General features: G+C 39.2%; 1 protein-coding gene across 1 annotated transcript in view; it reads right to left on the bottom strand.

The window, feature by feature from the left end:
- Nucleotides 1-5295: 5295 nt before the first annotated feature.
- rab23 (RAB23, member RAS oncogene family) overlaps nt 5296-23740 on the bottom strand; it is a 30140-nt gene continuing 11695 nt past the window's right edge. Inside the window, exons 3-7 of the mRNA XM_072558400.1 lie at nt 22332-22417; nt 20974-21130; nt 17742-17824; nt 14054-14146; nt 5296-12010 (exon numbers count right to left, since the gene is read on the bottom strand). Coding sequence (XP_072414501.1) covers nt 11871-12010; nt 14054-14146; nt 17742-17824; nt 20974-21130; nt 22332-22417 — 559 coding nt within the window. The 3' untranslated portion in view covers nt 5296-11870. The remainder of the gene's footprint in view (nt 12011-14053; nt 14147-17741; nt 17825-20973; nt 21131-22331; nt 22418-23740) is intronic.

Genomic DNA, 23740 nt, shown 5'->3' with positions numbered 1-23740 from the left:
GGCAACCCAACATCCATTATCTCTTACAATTTATCTAAGAGAGTCCAAGAATTCCTTAGCCTTTTCTGGTGATCCGAAGTTATACACGAATCCTTCATGGTTAAAGCGTAGCGTCACTGGGTAGCGTAAGGATATTTAAGTCCCTTAAACGCTTCTTCACCTCGTCGAACACCTTCCTCTTTCGGACGAGAACTGGAGAAAAGTCCTGGAATAACATGATCTTGGTTCCTTTATAGATCATAGCTTGGGGGTCTTTTCCAAGATTTCTAGAAGCTTCTAGGAGTATTTGCCTCTCCCTATAGCTCTGCAGCCGGAACAGAACTGGGCATGGGTGCTGGTTTGAGCCAGGCCCACGTATTGCGACCCAGTAGGCTCATTCTACCCTTACCTGGCCTGATCCAGCTTCCAGATTTAAAAGCTGTGGCAGCCACTGCTCCAGGAATGCTGTAAGCTGGCCTTCATCTTCCCGTTCGGGAAGGCCCAGCAAACGAATATTTTTTCGATGACCTCAATTGTCGAGGTCATCAATGTGATTCTCTAAGGTCCGGACTTGCTGTTCGAGAGTCCGGACCTGATCCACGGCCGATCGTGCTGTAGATTCAGAGGTCGCAGCCTTTAACTCTGCCCCTCCAACTCGGCGCTCGATTTCTTGGATGTCTCGTCGTGCTTCTGCAGCGCGGCCGAGAGTGAGTCCCATCGATTTCGGGACTCCTCGATAAAAGCGTCGATCTTCGTGTCCAGTTTGGAGATCATCTCTACAAGGCTTGTTACTGTAGGTAAGTCCCCCAGGGTGGCTGTGGACACCTCTGCTGCAGCTGGGGAGGGAGAGGGTGGGGGTGGGGGTCCTGCTTGCTGAGAGCTGCGGGCTCCCTTCCCTTTGGTCATTTTTACTAAATATTAGACTGTTTAAATGTAATACTAAGCAACTAATTAAATTTAACAGCTATTATGAATGATTTGGTGAGTGTGGTGGGGGTGGGTGACCCACTTAACCTAAGTCTTGGGAAGAGCACTATAGACTCAGACTTGCTGAGTCGCCGCCATCTTGGATCCCCCGACCAATGAATTGTTGGCCAAAATAATAATTAGACAAGTTGCATTTGGCATCATTGTACAAAATGACAGTGCAGAGAGAATAAGAACACGAGATGCGGGAGCAGGAGTAAGCCATTCAGTCCCTTAGCCTGCTCTACCATTTGCTAAAAATATGGTTAATTTGATAATGAAAGCAATATACTGCATATGTTGGAGCTCTGAAATAAAATCTGATGATTTTTCGGAAGAGAAACATTTTGAATTCAAAGCGTTGCTTCTTTCTCCCTCTAGAGGTATTTACAGACCTGAGTTTATCTAGCACTTTGTTTTCAGTATGAGTGATCTGATTTGGCCTTAACTCCACTTTCATGATTGCTCTGCGCTGCTCACCCCACAGCCCTCGACTCTAATCAATCAGAAGTCTAACTCAGCCTTACATATATTCAATGATACTGCCTCCACTGCTTTCTGGGTGAAATACTTCCACAGATTAACAAGCCGGAGAGAAAAGAATTCTTATTTTTAAATTTTCTCCTAATTCTATCTTTCCCCCACAAGTGAGAGCATTCCCTAGGCATCCACCTTGTCAAGTTCTCTCATTTCTGTAAAGATCCTCTTATTCTTCTAAATTCTAATAGGTATAGGGCCAACCTCATGATAAGCTAATCTCTTCAGACTCAGTCAAGTGAACTTTCTCTTAACAGCTCCTAATGAAGCAGGCCATTTAGCCGAGCTGGTTGCTATCACTGCCTCCCGCCCTCACTTACAATTATCGTCATGCAGGTGGCTGTTCAATACATAATCTCCTTAATGGTTTTAGAAATAAGCAGCTCACTTTGTGTCATTCTCCCCTAACCCTTTCAACTAAGTGTTTAAATCAATGGGTGTCTCAATTGAACCTGCCTCCTGTCTCACACCTGCACACACACACCATGGGTGCTGGGGAAAAAGATAAGCACTACCGCACTTAGGCGGTAGTGTGGGGGTTAAATTAAAAAAAAAAGAAAAAAAAAAAATATAACCAGGAGATTTGGCCCGGGTGAAGAAAAAAAAAAAAAAGGAAAAAAAAAAAAATTGAACCTGCCTCCACCACACTCAGGCAGTGTATTCTGGATTCAAATGACAAGTCACGTGGACAAGTTTTTCCTTCTATCACTTTTGCTTTTTTTAAAAACTATTGCTTGTAATCTGTGCCCTCTTCTTAATGCATTCATGAGTGGGAACATTTCATTGTATGTTCACTGTTCAGACCCTTCATGATTTTAAATACTTTAATCAGACCGCCATCTAACCTTAGGACATCCTTTTATTCCTTTCTCTCCCACAGACTTATCCCTTAAATTCCATTTTCACTAATTGCCTCAACCACTCCCTGAGGTAGTGAGTTTTCCAAACACCACACTGTTCCACCATCTTCAATCTGTCCTCTTAATTGAAGCTTTTCATCCCTGGACTTATTCTTATAAGTCATTTGTGCATTCTGCAGTGTTCATGTCCTTCCTAAAATGTGGCATCCAGGACTGTCACCAATAAGAGTGTGTCAGGGTTCATGGCTACAAATATTTGAAGGCAGCATGACAGACAGCACAGCATATGGCATCCTGGACTTCATAAATTGCGATATTAAGTTATAAAGGTGGGAAATTGTTCTAAACGTTTATAAAATTGGTTAAGTCACAGGTAGAACACAACATCCAATGTTGTGGAAGTAAAAGTGATCAGAGTTAGATGTGGCACATAAGAGGATATTTGACCAATGAATCCAGCACTGCAACCCAAATGATTTGAAAAATGGCTTTAAATAGGTCACCCAGCATTTGAATTGCCATTATTTGGACAACAGGCCAAATGTTTCTGTAATATATAAAATGAAAAAGTGTGACTAAAGTAAACATTGGTCCTTTCGAGGATGAGGAGGATGATTTAGTAATGCGATTTGAGGAAATGGACAAGGCATTGATCATGTATTTTGTGTCCGTCTTCACAATGGAAGACCATGACTAACATGCCAGTAATTGACAAAGAGGTGAAGGTAGGTGAGGACATGGAAATAATCATTATCACAGATGTAGTAGTGTTGACAAGCTAATGGAGCTTAGAGTAGGCAAGTCTCCTGCCCTTAATTGAATGCATCCCAGGGTACGAAGAGAGACAGTGGGAGAAAGAGCAAATGCATTTGTGGTCATTTTCCAAACTTCAATGGATTCTGGGGCAGTTCCAGCAGATTGGAAAAACAGCAAATGTTTAAAAAAAGATAGTAAAAAGATGGAGAATTATAGACTAAGTTAGCTTAACTTCTGTAGTGGGGAAAATGCTTGAGTATTATCAAAGAAGAAACAGCAAGGCATCCAGATAGAAATTGTTCTGTTGTGCAACCACAGCATGGGTTCATGAAGGGCAGGTCATGCTTAACTAATCTACTGGAAATCTATGAAACCATTATGAGCACGGTGGACGTGGACCCAGTAGATGTAGTGTATCTAGATTTCCAAAGGGCATTCGACAGCCACACGAAAGGGTGCTGCATAAGATAAGAATGCAGGTGCTACGGGCAATGTATTAGCATGGATAGAGGATTGGTTAACTAACAGGAAGCAAACAGTGGGGATAAATGAGTGCTTTTCTGATCGGCAAACAGTGACTAATAGTGTGCATCAGGGATCAGTGTTGGAACCGTAATTATTCACAATTTGAATAGATGATTTGGAGTTGGGGACCATGTGTAGTGTAAAGTTTGCAGATGACACTAAGATGAGTGGCAGAGGAAAGTGTGCAGGGAATTGCAAAACTTTGCAAAGGGACATAGATACTTTAAATGAGGGGGCAAGGGTCTGGCAGATGGACTACAATGTTAATAAATATGAAGTCTTATATTTTAGTAGGAATAACAGTAAAAATGACTTATTTGAATGGTAAAAAGTTGCTGCATGCTGCTGTGCAGAGGGATCTGGGTGTCCCCTATGCATAAATCATAGAAAGTTGGTCTGGCAGATGGACTACAATGTTAATAAATATGAAGTCTTATATTTTAGTAGGAATAACAGTAAAAATGACTTATTTGAATGGTAAAAAGTTGCTGCATGCTGCTGTGCAGAGGGATCTGGGTGTCCCCTATGCATAAATCATAGAAAGTTGGTCTGCAGGTGTAAAAGGTAATTAAGGCAGCAAAAGGAATTTTGTCTTTCATTGCTAAAGAGATTGAGTTTAAAAGCAGGGAGGTTATTTTGCAACTGAACAGGGTGCTAGTGATGACAAACCTGGCGTACTGCATGTGGTTTTGGACTCCTTACTTAAGATGATATGTACTGACGCTAGAGGGGGTGCAGAGGAGGTTCACTAGGTTGATTCTGGAATTGAGGGGCTTGGTTTGAGGAGAGACCAAGTAGACTGGATTATATTCATTGGAATTTAGAAGAATTAGGGATCTTGTAGAAACATAAAATTATGAAGGGAATAGACAGAAGTAGAGGGGATGTTTCCACTGGTGTGTGAAACTAGGACAGAAGGGCATAGCCTCAAAATTAGGGCAAGTAGATTTAGTATTAAATTGAAAAGGAACATCTTTACTCAAAGGGTTGTGAATCTATGGAATTCCCTGCCAGTGAAGTAGTTGAGACTTCCTCAGTGAATGTTTTTCAAGCCAAGATAAATACTTTTTTGAACAGTTAGGAAATTAAGGGTTATAGTGAGAGGGCAGGTAAGTGGAGGGAGGCCATGAAAAAAAAAAGCCATGATCTTACTGAATGCCGGAGGGGGCACGAAGGGCCAGATGACCTACTCCTGCTCCTATTTCTTATGTTTTATGTCAGCTTTTATGGAACAAAGTATTGATTTCTTCTTTCAGTTGACAAGTCCATTGAGCATTTCCCCACTGGCCACTACAAGTCTCCCTTTTTGTCAGTGATTCAACGAAAGGCAGAAAAAGCAAGTTCCTACAAGCTTCAGCACTTTCCCACTTTCTAATTGGCAGCTAAGCTCGATAAAATGTGCAGATGAGAGAGTAAAATTATAAACATGGTTTTAGGAGTAATTCGTGAACTGCTTTAGTCATGGTTCACAATAATATTATGCAGAGTATGATCTTCAAGCAGCTTAGTTTATTTATAAGTAACGTTGATCCACCCTAAGCAACTCAAAAGATGTGATGAGAGATACTTCTCACTGTCAAGAAATCAAAGGCATTGTATCATTGGAGAGCGAGCCTGGGTACCAAGTGGTTGAATGAGTTTGGTAGACACAAGGAATTCAAAAGTCAGCAAATTTAATTAGAGTTTCTTTTTATTAATGTTGTTATGCAGATATAATAAAAAAACTGCTAAAATTGTACTGTGATTAATTTTAGTGTGGCACTATATAACAGGCTTTTACATGCATATCAGCAGTCAGAGTGAAAGAATAACACACACCATAAATAAATCACCATACAACAAAACTAAAAGATCACACACCTGGAAGTATAAGCCCAATAACCAATTTGCAATGACTGATATATTAGGGGATATCAATTATGCCTTTCAGAGGAAGTGGATAAAATCATTCCATACATGTCTGAGTGATCACATCAGCATAATCACATTGCCAAAGTGAATTGTCTCCATTGCCAATACAGCAACTAATTATGAAAACCACATCAACGTTTCCCCCTTGCAAAAGCAGAATATAATTGGACTTGATCCTAAACTAGAACAAAACAACTGAGAATGTTCATACCTTCAAAAAAATTTATATCAAGGCAATACGCAGTGCTTATAGAATTGGGTTAGTTAGCAAGACCTATATAGCAGCAATCCTGTTTCATTAATTCATTTATTGGGATTGTGTATATATTTATTCAACTTTCCCCAATTTTGCAAAATATTCTGCATGAAAGCAGTATTTTAAAACAGAATTAAATGCAATTTTGATGTTTTTAGCAAAAGTAAAATCAGGAATATCATGTTTCCAATTTGCATGCTGGAAATTACAAAATGATGCTATTGGCCATTAATTGAAATCACTACAAAAATCAACATGTTCAAGAGCAAATTTCAATACAGTTGTTCCTTGCTGATAGCAGAAAATCATTGCATGGCATTATCTAGTGAAGCAGATCTTGGAGTGGTGTACTACTTGTCTCTGGAGTCCCCCGTTAAGAGCTCAAGAGTCTCCATAGTAACTCAACAAGGAAAACAGCAACTCTCATACAGGGTATAAGAGAGGAAACATGTCAGAATGGGCTACCACTATGCACAGCTCAGTGATCTCAACTTTAACAGTATTATGAAGAGAAATTGGAGAGAGGTCGATAAGCTATAATTTTTCCACTTCTAATCCTTTTAACTGTTCTTTCCAAACAGGTGCCAACATTGCACCTTGGTCATTATTTTCCCTTGGCATTCTGATCAGCTCACTAAGTAAATAGGTCAGCAAATTCTTCACATTTCTAAGAAAGTTTCTCTGTTTGCCTTTTACTGAGGGAGACACAATATAGGTCTGAGATTGGGAAATGATTTTAATCACGTAGATGTCTCCACTAGTAGGGAGTTGGAGTGGAGGGGGAAAGAGACCAAAACACAGGCTTACAAATCTGTCACTGACAAATGCAATAAGAAATTCAGGAGGAACATCACCTGGATAAACAGAAGAAAAAGGAATAGAAAGGTATATGGAGAGGGTGATAGAAAGTTAACATGGAACATAAATACCAAAAGACCAGGTAACTTGTTTTTTACGTTCTGCAATGAACTAAAAGTCAGTGTCCCCTCCCCCCCATTATTTCAGCAGAACAAGCTAAGGGAAGACATAATAAAGAATATAATATCTTTGAAGGTATTGATGAGACAACTAAAGAGAAAATAAGAACTTGTGCAACCAACTACGAGGCAAGTCAGGAGTTTGTTAGTAGCGTTGCCTGGATAGTGCACCTGCAACAACAATCCAGAAACTTGAAACCATGTAGGACAAAGCAACTCACTTGATTGCTATCAGATCCACAAACATCCACTACCTATGTTTAATGGCAGTGTGTATCATTTATACAATGTATTGCCAAATTTATCAAAGATTCTTAGACAGTACCTTCCACACCCCTGACCACCACCACCTGAAAGGACAAATACAGCATATACACGAGAACATCACTGTCTGCAAATTCCCCACCAAGCTACTCAGCATCCAGACTTGGAAATGTACCGCTGGGTCAGAATCCTGGAATACCCTTTTCTGACAGTATTGTAAATCTACTCACATTACACAAACTGTAACAGTTCAAGGAGGCGGCTCACCACCATCTAAGGGCAAGTAGGGATAGGCAATAAATGCTGGTCCAGCTAGCAACACCCACATCCCATGAATGAATTTTTAAAAAGGTCTTCAAGAGAAACAGTGTTGTAACCAGAGGAGGTAGATCTAAACTCTTTGATAGAAGACCACAGGTGAGAGATTTTAGTTTGAGTATTAATGATAATCTGGAACTGTCAAAGTGCAGAGGAAGATGATTCAATAACTCAAATGGAAGTTACATAAATGCTCAAAAATATTGCAGAACTCATAGGAGATTATGGATTGGGACCAATTAAATAGTTTTTCATGATGGGCTGAATGAATCATTCTAAACCAAATTCATGTGGGGTGATTGGGGGCAGGGGAGAGGACGAGGACGAGGAGGAAGAGAGTGAGAGAGAAAAAAAAAGAGATGAGAAGGTTTTGACACTCAGAACTAGAGGTCAGCATGTCTTTAACACCCTCACCTTTCTGCTTGTGAAACAATCGCTTCATATTAATTTTAATCGGTTCAATGTATCCCTGTGGGGTGGGAGCAGCAGCAAGAATGTTACAGTGGTATATGAAATGCACACTGTAAAATGCTGCAAGAGCTAGAAGGAACAGAGACAAAAAAGCTACATTTTAGGATGCTGAATGTTGGTGAGAACAGAGACAACTCTGCTGCTCTTCCTCAAAACAGTACCATAGTAATCCACCCAAGCAGCCATTGGTATTTTGGTTGAAAATCTCAGCTGAAAGATGGCATCTGACAGTGCAGTGCTCTTCAGCACTATACTAGAGTCTCAGCCTTTATTTGTGTGCTAACACTTTGAGCACAACTTGAACATGGAGTCTTGTGTTTCAGAAAAGGGTGTGCTACCCACAGAGCCACAGCTGACATGTGATCTAAAGGAATAAGTAATGCATCACAAAAAAACCTATAAAAAAGGACTAATAATAGAACAAGTGCCAGATGTATACAACATCTCTGACTGTTGACACCTGGCCTATATTATAATAATTGTACACGGGCAAACTCAAACAACCATTTCCAGCTACTGAGAATAGAAGCTGGCAACAGAACACACAATATCTTATATATATTTCACCTTTCAATGCTGACCGGCAACTGGCCCTAGTGGTAAACTACTCCTGGGATTTTGTCCGAGTGAATACCTAGTCTTCATAGGATTTTTAAGACCAAAGTTGACGGGATGAAGGGCTCAGCTGAAAAAAATGAGGTACTTGAGAAATGATTTAGAATGCAGCGATAAGAATATATTAATGGACATACAAAAAAACAGGTGCCTGGAAATTAATCAGGTTAAAGTTAAAAGGAAATAAAAAATCTCTGGGATCAAATACAAATAAGTTGTTTACAAGGGTTTTATCCTTGCCCAATTGCAACACATTCCACATATCCTAACATCAAATCACTTTTCCCTACACAGTTGGGGTAAAGGTGGTTAGTAAGGCTGAGACATTGTGTTATCACAAGTGTACAACTGTTGCATAGTGATCAGAATTAGGCAACTGGTTAGGATTCACCCATTCTTTACATGCTCCAAAATTCAATCTCTGCGTATCACTGCAATCAGACTGATTAGTCAAAACACTCAGATCTCCTATCAGACAGTGCTTTGACCCAACATTGACCAATGTGCATATGGGTTTAGACGAGTGGACCAGTAGTGTCTAGGCATTGTGCCAGCAATGTTTTACATCATGCAATTTGAAAAGGGGCACAGATCAAGGGAAATGTTCATAGGTGACCGGAATTAATAGGTAACTCATTGAAAGAGCTAGCAGAGACACAATAGGCTGAATGGCCTCCAATGCTATATTATATGATTAACTGGAAGGCACAGCTGTGGCACCAATAAAATTACATCACTTAATGATATGTAACAGTAAAGTAAACAAAATCATACAAAATATTTTAGCACAACAACAGAAACAAGGGCTAATATGCCTTATGTATTCTTCCAAGCATGGTGCCTGTTGTTGGATGATCATGGACAAACTCAGGCTATGTTCTTAGATTTTTCCTGCAAGGACATATACATCAGGGAATGTATATTGAGAACAACTAGCCTTCAAAATCAAACAAAAAAAAATCTTGGAAACAGTAGGGGGTATTGACACAAAGAAAGATCTGTCTAAACCTCAGATTGGATTCTTCATCCAAAATGGACTGAATCTCAACCTTCCACTTGCAAGCAAGAATTTTTTACAAAATGTAAATATTATTCAGTCACAGCTCATTGGCAGGGCCAACATTTAACAACTTGGTGTGTACTTCATTTCATATGCCCAGCATTTGCACTTTGCCCCTTCTCCTCATTTGCATGTGTCATTAGTCCTTGAACAACTGTACAAACATAACACTCACATAAACCAGAAGCACAGCTAAGAAGTTCAAAACTGCAAAATCGCCACACTCTGGAACACTGCATAAGACTGGCTTTAAAACAACCTGTATTAAACCTCAGCTGACAATTTTATACATACATGCACACAAAATACCTTTTTGATCATAAAAATCTATTAGAAAACCTAAATTCAGTAGTGAATGGTACTTCTTGGGAGTGTTGTTGGTTGTTTGTAACATGAACACTAGCAAAAATCGGTTGGCCTAACTGGTCTGCTTCTTGTCGTAAAATTCTTTAGAAGAAAATGGCAGCTAAGTGTTTCATAATTAACCATTTGATCCTAAGGGACAACCAATGCACATTCCTTTGGTGAGTGTTAGTATACCGCAAATCTCAAAAAATTCTGCCCATTTTAAAGTGAAAATGCTACTTATTGTAAACAGCAATAGAAAAGCATGGATGACCAGTCAGTCTGTGCGTAGAGAAATCTAAGATTATATTTTAGTTTGACTTACTTTAATGTAAATGCTTAACCTGTCAGTACTGTGTGAATAGCAGAATAATTCATTGGTGTCTTTTATTTCAGCTATACTAACAAAGAACATTCCTAGCTAGAAGCAAAAGAGAAACACATTGTGAAATACCTCTGTTGTGCCACAAAGTGAGCAGCACAGTCAGTCAATCTCATTCCCCTGACATCACCTCCGAGGAAGATATTTTATTCAAAGTGTCTTTTCTGGCAGTGCCTTAAATAACCAGATTTTAAAAATATGAAACAATTGGTCCACCTCATTATCCAGTCCAGTTTTGATTGCTTGAGGAAGGTGAAGAGGAATTTCCCAAGAATATGTTTTCAGGAATATCTGTCCAGGTGATTAGATGTCTGAGGGGAGAGGTGTGAGAAAAATAGTGTTCAATCAAGAAACCTGTCCGTCACGAGAGGGAGGCAGGCTTGATGGGCCAATTCATCACCACCTGCTCACCAATTCTATACTCTTTAATTCAACAACTGGGTGCTGTTACTTGCTAGAGGTGAGCAGTTGTAACTGAGTACAACAGAAAGCTCAGGCAGGGAGTTTATATCCACATAAAATAAAAATAAAAATCATGCAGTCAGGAAATTGTGATCTCTAGACACGCAGTATGGCATAAAAGTAGTGTGGTCAGGTAAAGCAACTCCAGATGGTGCCTCTTGCAGTAGGCTCTACTTACCTTTTCATTTCAGAATCCTAGTAGGGGTGCCTTATATTCTTGTCAGAAACAAGGAAAGACAAAGGCAATAATTGTAGTACTGATTTGGCACTCATGCAAATGTCAGTCTGAATAATAAGGCCTGTGAAGATAATTACTTAAAAACTTACATGCAAGTAATCAACAGGCATGATGACAAATGTTCCGTAAAAAAATGTCTCTAGTATACAAACAGCGATTGTATGATTACAAACATTGAAATACCAAATGCCAATTGTTTAAAACATATCTAAACAGTACAATCAAATCAAACCATCCAAAAAACCACTACTCCTAGTGAAAAAATATCTTACTTCAGCTGCATCCAACACTGAAATATTGCACAGGTCACTGAAGTTAGTCCCATCAATTAATAACCACAAATGTAAAGCACAAATGGCAATGTTTTTGTTATATCTGTTCAAATGACAATAGAATTTCATAATTCAATAAAATGCTTTTCTTTTCTTAAAAAAAGGGTGATAGCAAATTCTCTTAAGTATTTTAAGCTTGATCTGGTGATTCTTGGTCCTGGTAACTGGGCTACTTTCTCACTTGAAGGAAGTGCTTTCACAGATTAAATCATACTGGATTCATGATTGCTTTCCTTTTAGATAATATGGTAGATCTGGCTGGATGCAGAAATGCTGCACAACTTGAGCACATTGATTTTCAGAATAAAACGTGAATAACTTGTAAACAAACCTAACATCTTCAATCTGATCCATACATAGCGACAGTAAATCAGACAAGTCAGTGGTCACATGTCCCATTTACAGACAGGCATCGTTCCACTTTTAAACTATCACAACCTTCAACCAATTTTGGGCCAAATGATTTGCTTTTCAAAGCCTCTGTACTATCTTAGTTGTTGACAGCCAAGTACTGGAGTGTCTGTAATTATACTCTACCTCTGAAGTGTCAGAATGTCCAAATTAAAAACCCTTACTGATCACAACAGTTGCACAGACAGCACATATTATGAGACCGCTAGAGTTTTCCACAGCGGGCTCCAAGGCCTCTGCTCTTCTTGGTCCTCTGCTTGTTTGGCCGAAGGCTGATAACTGCTCCACCATTTATCATGTTGGAATTCTGGCCAGAGTGACTGCCGCCAGCTGTATTAAATACTCCTAGGAGAAGAGGGGAATTTCAGTGATTACATGATAATTTGCAGTTACAGTTAACAGCACTGCATGGCAGTTCTTACTGTCCCGTTCATTTCACATTGAATCTAAAACTGTACTTGCACAATCTTGCAGTAAAATTTATCTTCAGCCCCAAATTGATTCTTTTTAAAAAAAAACTGACGCAATGCACCCATCAACACAAAAAATGTCAGTCAGCTCTCCAGGAGAAACCAGGTGGTATTTCCTTGAACAATTGGGATGGGTGATAAACATCGGTCTAGTCAGCAATGGTCATATCCCGCAAACTAGTTCAAATTCAATATATTCAATGTTTCACATCCCCACAAAAGGGATCTCTCTATCTTGCTAATGGGAGCTAAACACTAACTTGCTTCCTATGGCACTGCTTGACACAACAATTGCTGCTGCATGATATGTCAGAGGTCTACAATCTTCTGGTAGTATTAATGAGACTGACAATCTGCCATGAAGTCTGAAGGGGACTACTGGCCCCGTGTGTCCCTGTTGCAGCCAGTTTTCAGAAGATTTCTACATGACAGGAAACGGATACAGAGAAAGTGAGGACTGCACATGCTAGAGAGTCAGAGTCAAAAGGTGTGGTGCTGGAAAAGCACAGCAGGTCAGGCAGTATCCAAGGGGAAGGACATTCGATGTTTTGGGCACAAGGCATTCACCGAGAGTGTGAGGCCGGGAGGCGGGGGTGAATAGATGAAGGTGGAGCTTGATGGTGATAGGTCAGAGCAGAGGGTGGAGCTGTTAGGTGGGAAGGAAGAAGGACAGGTCCACTGGTTTGGACAATCTGTGGCACAGAACCAAAACCATTTGCTTTCATTGATTACTTGCTAAGTTATACATCACTCAGGTAGGACTGCTTCTGCTGCCATAAAGATCCATCACAACCAGGGTTTCATTGGGTAGCACTCTTGCCTCAGAGTCAGATCATGGATTCAACCTCCACTTGAGGTGAGATACAAACATAGGCTGACAATCCAGTACAACAGCATGACAGCCACTGTACTCAAGTTTAGTCTATCAGATGAGATCTTAAACCAAGGCCTTATCTACAATGCTTCCTTGAAGCAGAATAGGGACACACACTGGAGACAGCCACCTGGATATTTGACTGTGCTGTGCATTAGCAGGTCACACTCAGACAATGAAAATCATAGAATGCTGTCCTTTACCCTCTTGCTCTAATGTGCAAGAGCACAGAGCAATTGTTTTTCTTTCATAGTGAGTTAAAATTTAGAAATCTTGGAGATAGTACAAAATTGATTAACTTGGCTATACCAGGGGAGAAGATTGGTAATTGTGTCAGCTGGGACACGGTCAATGGTATCTGACCTGAGTCACAAGCTTATGCGATCCAATCCAGAAACTATGGCATTGGTGTGGACAGAATCTTACTATAAGCAAATTGGCTTTTTAAAAAAAAAAGTCATATCAGTGATTATGTTTCAATAGGTACTTCATTGAAAAGTGCTATAGGACATGCTGAGCATCTGCAAGATGGTAACCAAATTCAAATCACTCTTTATTGCTTGAGATAAACCATTCACACCTGACAGTGAACAACCATGCCACAAAGTGAAGAGGTGGGGACTTGTTCCCAGAGAAACAGTTAAGGTGAACTACAGAGATTTGTAGGGAATAAGAGGATCGCAAAGAGAAAAGACAAGCAAGCCAATGAATAGGCCAAAGATCAACAAATTGCCATGGTTCAGGAGGGAGTTCGTGGGAGAGAAAAATGTGGGTTAGCTATTTCCTGGGGGTACAGTTTTCTTCATAGGACACTGCCACAAGAAACTGGGGTGTTTTGTATCGAACCCTGACAAGAGCAGACTTCCATCCCTAGACTTGAGTTGGTGTTCTACATAAAATACTTTTGTCTCATTTACTGTAGCATCTGGATTCTTTTCAACTCTGAAGCGTTTTGACAGCACAAATGAACAAGGCATTTGAGGCCTTCAGGTTTTATATACTCAACTCAGGAATATCTGTATGGATTAATGAGGTACAAATTACCTATGCGATTGCTTGTCACATGTACTTGTTCCTGTTCTTCAGTAGTATGCTGTTTGAGTCGCTGAAGATACTTCTCAGCCAGATACTTGAAAACTGTGGACACAAAATAACTTGAACTTTGCTCTTCCCACTATTGTGTACATTTCCTCAAGTCACTATTGAATACACTGTCTATTGTGACAATGAAGGCACTTTGATTAATGATATTGAAACAATGTCTGTTTCAACAAACTGTTAAAATGTAATTAGTTTCAAGAACAGATTATTTCTGCAGATTTCAATATATTTAAACAAATTTTCTCACTGAAAAATAGCTACTCTCAATGAGTGGCAACAAAACATCAGTGGGAATAGATACACATTTCAAAGAGGGTCAATGCGATTCATCCCATTATCTCTAACCTTCTTCTCTGATGCTCTGTTAATAACAGAGCTGAAAAACTTGTTGGGTTTTAGCAACAGTGGATAAAACTCTCCACTTGGCCACAACTCCCCAATCACTGTTCAATTCAAGAGCGGATGTAATCAAGTTTGATATTCCCTTCTCTCGGATTTTCCAGGTACTGAACCAATCCAGTAAACGTGTCCCAGACCACTGACACGCAAAACAACCATGTGTCCCTCATGAAATAGTCAATAAATCTGTACAAACAAACAGTCAGTAAATAAGCTGCAACACTGTCCAAACAAAAACAAAATTGGGAGGACCACAATTAATACCCATTAAATAATAATAATGAGAGACATTTGCATGTTAACAGGCAAGGAACACAGAGTTGGATTGACTGACTCTTACACAGAGGCACAGGTCCAATAGGCCAATGGACTGTTTCTGTGCTGTATGATTTTATGCTGCCAACAAATATTATGTAAAACAATATGCAACAAGAACGGTCCCCAAAACAATTTGAATCAAGGTGACAAATTTCTGGAATTGAAGACATTAAATAAATAACTTTTCTAGCTAAATACTGCAGGCCTGTTGGCATTTCAGAAATGTCACCTGTGCTTCGCACAAAACAAGATATAGCTATAGGTTGCCTGGTCACATTTAACATTCAATCACTGATTAGTTCTGGGATGGTTCAGGTGAGAAGTTGCTTTAATGTCTCGAACGTTAATTGTTACTAATCGCACTCCTCAAGAGACAGAATTAATGTGGGAGACAAACTGATCAATAAATAGTAAAACAGGAGAGCTAAGTATTTTTGTTTTAATAATGATTAAGATAAACATTGTTTCCTTGCTTTTGACAGTACACTGTGCACAAAATTTGAACCACTGGTTTGAAGCGAGCTTCCATGTTTAACATGTGGCATCATGCAATTTTCTTCTGAATGAAGAGACGCATGGCATCAACCCATAGTTCAAGCAATGGTAGACTAATTAGTAAAGTTAGGCCACATGAGATTCAGGGTGAGCTTTGCCAATTAGGTACACAATTGGCCTAATTGCAGGAGACAGCTGTGGTGGAGGTTTACTTTTTGGACTGGAAGTCTGTCACTAATGGTGTTCCACAGGGATTAGTTCAGAGTCCTCTTGTGTTTGTCATTTATATTAATGATTTGGATGACAATACAGAAGGCATGGTAATTAAATTTGTGGACGACACCAAAATTGATGGCATAGTAGAGTGAAGAAGATTTTCTAAGATTACAAAGGGATCTCAATGAAATAGGTCAATGGGCTGAAATATGGCAGATGGAGTTCAATCTGGATAAATGCAAGGTATTGCATTTGGGTACAAACAAACAAAGGTGGGGCATTTGCAATTAATGGGAGGGCCTTGGGTAATGTTGTAGAACAGAAGGACCTAGGGGTTCAGGTACATAATTCTTTAAAGTTTGCTTCATATATAGACAAGGTGATTAAAAGGCATTTGACACACTTCCCTTCATTGCTCAGTCCTTTAAGTGTAAGAGTTGGGAAGGCATACTGAGGTTGTACACAACATTGGTGAGGCCTCTTCTGGAATACTGAGTCAAGTTCTGGTCGCGCAGTTATAGGAAGCACATTATTAACCTGGAGAGAGTTCAGAACAGATTTACTAGGATGTTGCTGGGTGTGGAAGGTTTGAGTTAAAAAGAAAGTCTGGATAGGCTGGGACTCATTTCACAGGAGTGTAGGAGGTTAAGAGGTGATCTTATAATTTTTATAAGGGGTAATGGTGGTAGTCTTTTCCCTAAGATGGGGGATTTCAAGATTAGAGGTCACATTTATAAGGAGACAGATTTATAAAAGACATGACAGACAATTTTATTTTTACAAAGAATGATTAGTGTATGGAATGAACTTCTAGAAGAAGTGGTGGATGTGGATACTATTACAACGTTTAAAAGAAATTTGGATAAGTACATGATTAAGAAAGGTTTGGAAGTTATGGACCATGAGCAGGCAGGTCGGACTACTATAGTTTCGGAATATGTTCAGCATGGACTGGTTGGACCGAAGGGTCCGTTTCCATGCTGTACAATTCTAAGTATCTCAAAATTACACATAGTTCTTGCAAATGAATCCAAACAATGAAATCCACTAACATGTGAACAACTATCCAGGCCTTTTTCTGAGAAAAGATGGGCACTGAATTAATGCTATTAAGATGGATGGGGTTGTACTTTTAGTCTTTCAAAATTAAATGTGTTGAATATAAATAGCTTGATTTATTCCTTTATCTTTTTTTTTGCATAATAAACTGTTTACTGTTAAAACCAAATATAGACTATTGTATGCTTGAGTTTCAGCAAAAGGCCACCTTATTATAAAAGATAATCAAAAACAAAACATGACTTATCAAGCCAGATTTCAGTCTAGGATCTAGTGTCAACATGAGCTGGGATCCTAACAGTATTGCCTAACCATATGGACTGCAGTGAAACCCTCAATGCCTATGAGTCAAAGGCAGTACACTCTCACTGTTCAACTCAAACTCCAGAGAATCACGTTAATAGGTTTTACAGTGTCTACTATGGTAAACTATAACAGCTGACACTTATATAGCACTTTGGATTTTTTATTCAGATTCAAGGTGCTTCACAGGACTGTCATCTGATAAAATCTGATGCCAAGCCAATAAAAAACACACTTGGACAACTTGGTCAAAGCTCTAACTTCATTAAGCTTTAAAAGGAGGAAAGTAGATGGGAGTGACTGACAGAATTAAGAATTCCCGAACCTAGGGTCTAGACTGAAAGCATGGCTATCAATGGAGGGATGTCATTTCCCAGAGGAATGTTGGTCTGAAAGAGAGAGAGAGAGAGAGAGAGAGAGAGAGGGAGGGAGAGATAGAGAGAGAAAAAAAAGAGAGAGAAAAATAAGAGAGAAAAAAAGAGAAAAAAGAGAGAAAAAAGAGAGAGAGAGAGAAAAAGAGAGAGAGAAAAAGGGGGAGAGAGAGAGAGAGAAAAAGAAAGAGAGAGAAAAAGAGAGAGAGAAAAAGAAAGAGAGAGAGAGAGAGAGAGAGAGAGAGAAAATGGGGGGAGGGGTTGGGGAAGTGGGGGGGTGGAGAGAAGAGCTCCTGTGGAAGGGTGTGAACACAACAGTTAGAATGGAGAGGAGATTATTTAACACAGGCTAATAGTTGGACAGCTTCAATATCACCAAGGCTATTATCTTTAATGACAACTAATTATACATATTAAAGTTATGAACAAAATACAAAATTAGACAGGCATGATTCACTCAGTAAGCTCACCTTCATTGACATTGAGATCCTCCTTCACAGAAGCTCGATAAAACCGAAGCTTCAGCTTTTTAGCTAGGGCTTCTGCTTCTTCGCTATATTTCAAAACCAAAGAAAATACAAAGATTAGCGTTGCCCTTTGCAAAGAAACAGCTTAGCAATTTGGAGTACCAGTTACCACAGTCCTACATCAATGCACAATGTTTTACAGTGATTCTGTAAATTTGTCAACAAAAGCAATCTTCCTTCTTCCTCCACATATTTTCCTCTGCACAGGTTGATGATGTTAACAAGCACTGCTCACATAAATGGTGGTGGAAATCTTAACTATGTTTTCCTACCACCACCCAAACATGCGGTTGAAATTGGGGATCAATTGAAAGTTTTGAAGCTGAGGTAGATAGACTTCTTTTAGATATGAAGAGTTACAAAAACAGCTTACACACAGGAACAGCCACTTTTGCACTGAACAGTGGAACAAAGAGGCTGACTGATCTATTCATGTCAGTAGCCTGTGTTTCTCATGGCTAATCCACCGAGCCTGCACATCCCTGGACACTATGGACAATTAAACAACCCAGTAATCAGGACTATGAATTTAGAGTTGTGAGTTGTGCAAAGGGAGATTGTAGGACTGGCACCGACGCAAGAACTAGACCCTGAGACCCACAAAAATTATTAAAGGTAAGCTATAGGACGGGCTTGAAAATAAAGTGGTCAGCAGCAGGGAGAAGAGTCTTGAAAGAGTGAAAAGAGTGCTAATGTAGCAGGTCCCATGATTCCCTGGAAGCCAACAGATGCAGCATAGTGTTGGAGTTAGGGGTCAGGACATGCCCCAGGAACTGTCTCAAAGTTGTGGGAGTTTGGAAGAAACCTGTGGGCCATCAATAATTCTGCAGCCAAGAAAGGGAGCGACGGAAGCCTACAAACATTATTTGCTTGGCCCTGTTGAGAAAAACTGGAGCTTGGAGAAAATTGGTAGTACCAGCTTAGTAAAGTTAGTTGACTGTGGAAAAGCTTGATTTGTTCATGTGAGATTGTGTTGGAGGGTAGTCTCAAGAACCCATGCTTGTGTAGCATCAGGAACGGACAGCAAATAACCAGAATGTGAGCAATCACTGAAGTAGTCCATGATGGAGCAAGCTTTAAAACTCCTTCAAAGACAGATCTTTGAAATTGAAGAATTAGAATCCCTTGTAAAAGTTTAATGGGATTTTAAGAACCACAATCTCACTGAGGTCTGCGGAGAGATTTGTGATATCCTTTTTGACCTAATTTTCTGTTTGAGGTGCCTCAAGTAGTTGCTAAACAGTTTGTCCAGCAGCCATATTTACCTCAAGTTAATTCTGGAAGTGAGGCTATCACTTTTATTTGTATTTTATTAAAAAGTAAAATAGTATAGATGCTGGAAATTTGAAAGAAATTTGCTGGAGAAACTCAACAGGTCTGGCAATATCTGTGTGGATAAAAACAGTTAATGGTTCCATGTCTGATACTACTCCTTCAGAACAGTTATGTATGTTGTAAATTGTTTTAATTGTCTAACTTTGCATGGTAACATTTATTTTGATACTTCAAAACTGTGGAATCTTGCGGCTTTATTCTTAGTAGGTACCGAGGATCTCAAACTTTATTTATTTTAAACAAAAAGCTTATTGGCTTCTAGCCAGGCTATTAATAAAGCTGGCAGTCTCAAAGATCATAATACTCAGTGCACCGGTGCCTATTTACATCTTTAATCAAAATAATCTTGGTTAGTCTGCAATTTTTTTTCTCTACCATCTTACATTGTCCTGCTATTCTCCTGTTAAATGTTGAATTCACATTGATTCTTTGCAATAGGAACCTATGGTCTTCCACAATATACTTAGCAAGGCATTTAGTAATCCCTTCTGCTCTCCTGAGATTTGATCCACCGCCGTTGAAACTCCTATCTCTCCCTTGTATGTGTGTATTGTAAAATGAGCAAACATGAGAATGGAATTCTGTTCAGTGAAACCTGTCACAAAAGCCAAATGAAATTTCTTTTCTGCTGTGTTCGCCAGATGGCTTAAAACAGCACTTTCCACTGTTCGCTGATCTAAAATTCCCCCATAACGAAAACAATTCATAAATCAGGATCAAGACTCTCATCACCAACTATTATAATCTTCCCAGTTTTAAAATTGCATGCAAATTTGTCTGAGTTTGATTGAGTCTTTGAATATTTGTAAGGCAGAGGTATAAATTCATGATAAGCAAGGATAAAAGGTTATCAGGCTTAGGCAGGAATATGGATTAGAAGTTATAATCAGATCAACCATGGTATCACAAAATGGCAGAGTAGACTTGAGGCTGAAAAGCCAGCTCCTGTTCCTTATTTGTTTTGGACTTGAATTTCAACCTCTGTACCTGGATCAGTAAAGTTTTAAGAAGGGACTGTTTAAAAACTGCATTTAAACTTTTAACTGAAGCAGTTGAAAGCCAAATCATTTTTTCCCATTGGATGTGGGCAAGGCCAGCATTTGTTGCACATTGCTGATTACCCTTGAACTGAATGGCTTTTAGTACAGTGGGTCTGGAGGTATATGCAGACCAATCATGTAAGGATGGTAAATTTCTTTCCCCTGAAGGAATTAGTTGAACCAGATTAGTTTTTACATTATAATGATAGGTTCATGCATCATTGGTCATGGTGAGACTGGAACCCATGTCCCTAGAGCATTAGCCTAGCTTGTAAGTCTTGTGACATTATCACTTATCATTGTCTCCCTTCAAAGTAGGAATCCCACATGATAGACGAAAAACATTCTATGAGCGAGCAGAATTCTCTGTGTCTAGGTGTAAATGACACATTTCATCATAACCTGCAATTCAGCTTAATTTTATTTTCCCCTTCACCTTCCAAAACTGCTAGTCTCAAGTTCCCATCTCTGCAGAAATGCTCTCATGGATTTCCTCCAATGCTGGCATTTTGAAAATTTTCTTCAATTCCAGCACCAATACCTGCACCTATAAGCTATCTTGCACCTGGGATCTATAATTCCCTCCCTCAACCTCTCCATCACACTTTCATCTTTTAAGAGGTTCATTAAAACCACTCTGGGTAAGGTCAGTGCCAAATCTTGAGAAGTGGCTTTGGTCATTTTATGTTAAAAGTGCTACATAAACACAACTTTAAGTTCTTTAGTTATTGAGGAGTCTAAAATATATCTATACAAGCAAATCAGTCAACCGAAGTTCAATAAATCTATTTTAGACATACTTTTTAAGTACAGTTTCGTCCAGGAGGTCTATTTTGTTCTGTACCAGGACTGTAGGGATGTCTCCAACTTCAGCTTCAACCTTCTCTTTCCAGCTTGGTATAGCCTCATAGGAATCTCTGTCTGTAGTGGAGAACACCAGCACACACGCCTGAGCACCTGTGATAAGGCACAAAAATTTCTGAATTAAAATAGCAACTATCACTTTCCTTCTGAACATTTTAACAAACAAAAATTGCTGGAGAAGCTCTTTTCTCTCCACAGATATGCCAGACCAGCTCAGTTAACATTATGAATCCAGTGACCCTTCTTCAGACCTTCACTGGACTTGAAACATTAATGCCGCTTTCCTTGATTCTGGCAGACCAGCTGAGTTTTTTCAACAGTTTGGCTATTTCACATCTTTAGCATCTGCAGTTCTTTTGTTTTATTATAGCCACTGCGATACATAACATTATTGTTATGCACTGGCATATTTCAGTACAAAAACCACTTAAAACCAGAATAAGAACTATGTTAGTGAAAAATACACAACCTGTTCCATTTATCTTCAAGAAATCCTCGAAACAGTGATATGATTAGATTACTTACAGTGTGGAAACAGGCTGTTCGGCCCAACAAGTCCACACCGACCCTCCGAAGAGCAACCCACCCAGACCCATTCCCCTACATGTATCCCTTCACTTAACACTACAGGCAATTTAGCATGGGAGAATGTGCAAACTCCACACAGACAGTTGCCTGAGGCGGGAATTGAACCCGGGTCTCTGGCGCTGTGAGGCAGCAGTGTTAACAACTGTGCCACTGTGCCGCCCGTAAAATATAGAAGAGAGTCACCAAATAACTTTTCTGGCAAATCTTTCTTGACCATGGTGTAATGGTTGTTAATCTCAGCTCAGAAATGGGGTTTACTTAGCATATATCAGTGCTGAAAATGTCATGAGACTATAGCAAAAGGCCAACTAAGTGTCATTCCTTTGATTGCTGGGAATGCAAGATAGTGGAATTAAAACACCCATTTGCCGAGGTTAGCCTAAGAAGCAATGTTCAGATATCGAAATGATTGGTTATTTGTTTGCTATTTTTCTGGCTTTTAGTGTTTTTTGGCACGTATTAGTGAATCTGCGCAGTAGTTAGTGTGCAACAGATTAATTATTAGTCTTCATGATCAGAATGATATATTGTTAATCTGTCTGTATTAAAGATGTGCAATGTGCAATTTCACATTGCATATTTATAGAATGCCCTTTTGAATCTTCCATTTAGGTTAAATCAGAAAACATTTAGTTTCACCCAGGATTCTGTAACAGGTTTGAATATCTAAATCAGAAGACAAACTAGCAGAGATTCACTAGATTACCTCTATAGTAGGCTTTTGTAATAGCATCAAACTCCTCTTGCCCTGCTGTATCCCACAACATTAATCTGACGTCTTCATCATTAACTCTGAAAGGTAAATGCAAAATTTCAGATCAAATCATGTGCCTTGGAAACTCAATTTGTACTGTACGGTACATTTAATCCAGCATTTATTGTGCTTAATTACAGACAGCTTACTACACTTACCAAGTTTAGAGCTAAACCACAGCTGTTCAGCATCAACCAGAACAGTTATCACAGAGACTGGTATTTTGCAACTGCCTATCATTTGTTTCAATATTATAGTGGCTGCTTGCAAAAGATAATACATAAAGAACTCATGCTTAAATCACACTTAGAGTAATTACCAGCAAGTGGAACATTTCTATTTAATTAGTAGCTGATGCTTTATTATAGGGTTGTTTGTGAAATGCAATTTGCTCACGTCAACCATTTTATTGCATCGCTTCTAAAGATCTCTGTGCAAATTGTTCTTTTGCTCAGAGGGTAGGTAAAAATAAACTCTGCCAACTGCTGGCAGATGTATAAATGTAACCCAAGTGAACAATCCTTCAACTTTCTCTCCAACAATTCAGGTGAGAAACTTCCACCTACAATGTAACATTTTGAAACTTGTAACACTATCATTGCTAACTAAACACTTCACTACTCATCAATTAAGTTCAGTTACAAACATGACTTTGTAGACTGTAGGTTGAAGTCACACCGCAGACCTCACACACCTCATCTAGGTTGATGTAGTGCTGTACTGTCAGAGAACCTGCCTTTCAGATCAGGTATTAAACAAACCAAGGCTCAAGTCAAGTTTAAAAATTCTGCAAAGGCACTGCTCACAATGCAAATGAGTTCTTCAAAGCCCGAGGTCACAGTTTTTCCTTTAAACTAAACCAAAAAAACCTAGTCAATAATTTCATTCAATGTGATGGGATCTTGCTGCGTACAAACTGTTGACCAATTTTCCCCACACAATAGTTTTGAAAATATTTTAAATAATGAGAAGCACTTTTGACTATTCTAATGATTATGAAAAAAGTAATTTTTAAAATAAGTCAATATATGAATTTATTGGAAGTTGTAGTGTTTCATACATTTATATGTTCAGAAAGCATTGTACTGTATATCAATGCTGAGACAGATGATATTTTAGTATTGTTATCTTCAGCAAATCAATGGATTTCTAAGTCAGTTATATCACTAGCTGTGCGCACTTGTAAAGTGCCCCTCTGATCTAATAAATCATTTTAGCACCAAGCAAATCAGTGTCCCTTCTTCTAAAACACTGCGATATTCACATCCATCCTTCCTTGAGAAAGGCGTTCCCCTCATTTCCTGGAAGAACAGTGTTAACTGCCTATCACAATGTTGCCATTTCTATACTGGGGCCCAACA

Source organism: Chiloscyllium punctatum, chromosome 3, assembly GCF_047496795.1.
Source record: "Chiloscyllium punctatum isolate Juve2018m chromosome 3, sChiPun1.3, whole genome shotgun sequence".
Taxonomy (NCBI): Eukaryota; Metazoa; Chordata; class Chondrichthyes; order Orectolobiformes; family Hemiscylliidae; genus Chiloscyllium; species Chiloscyllium punctatum.
This window is presented reverse-complemented; position numbering and strand designations above follow the sequence as displayed.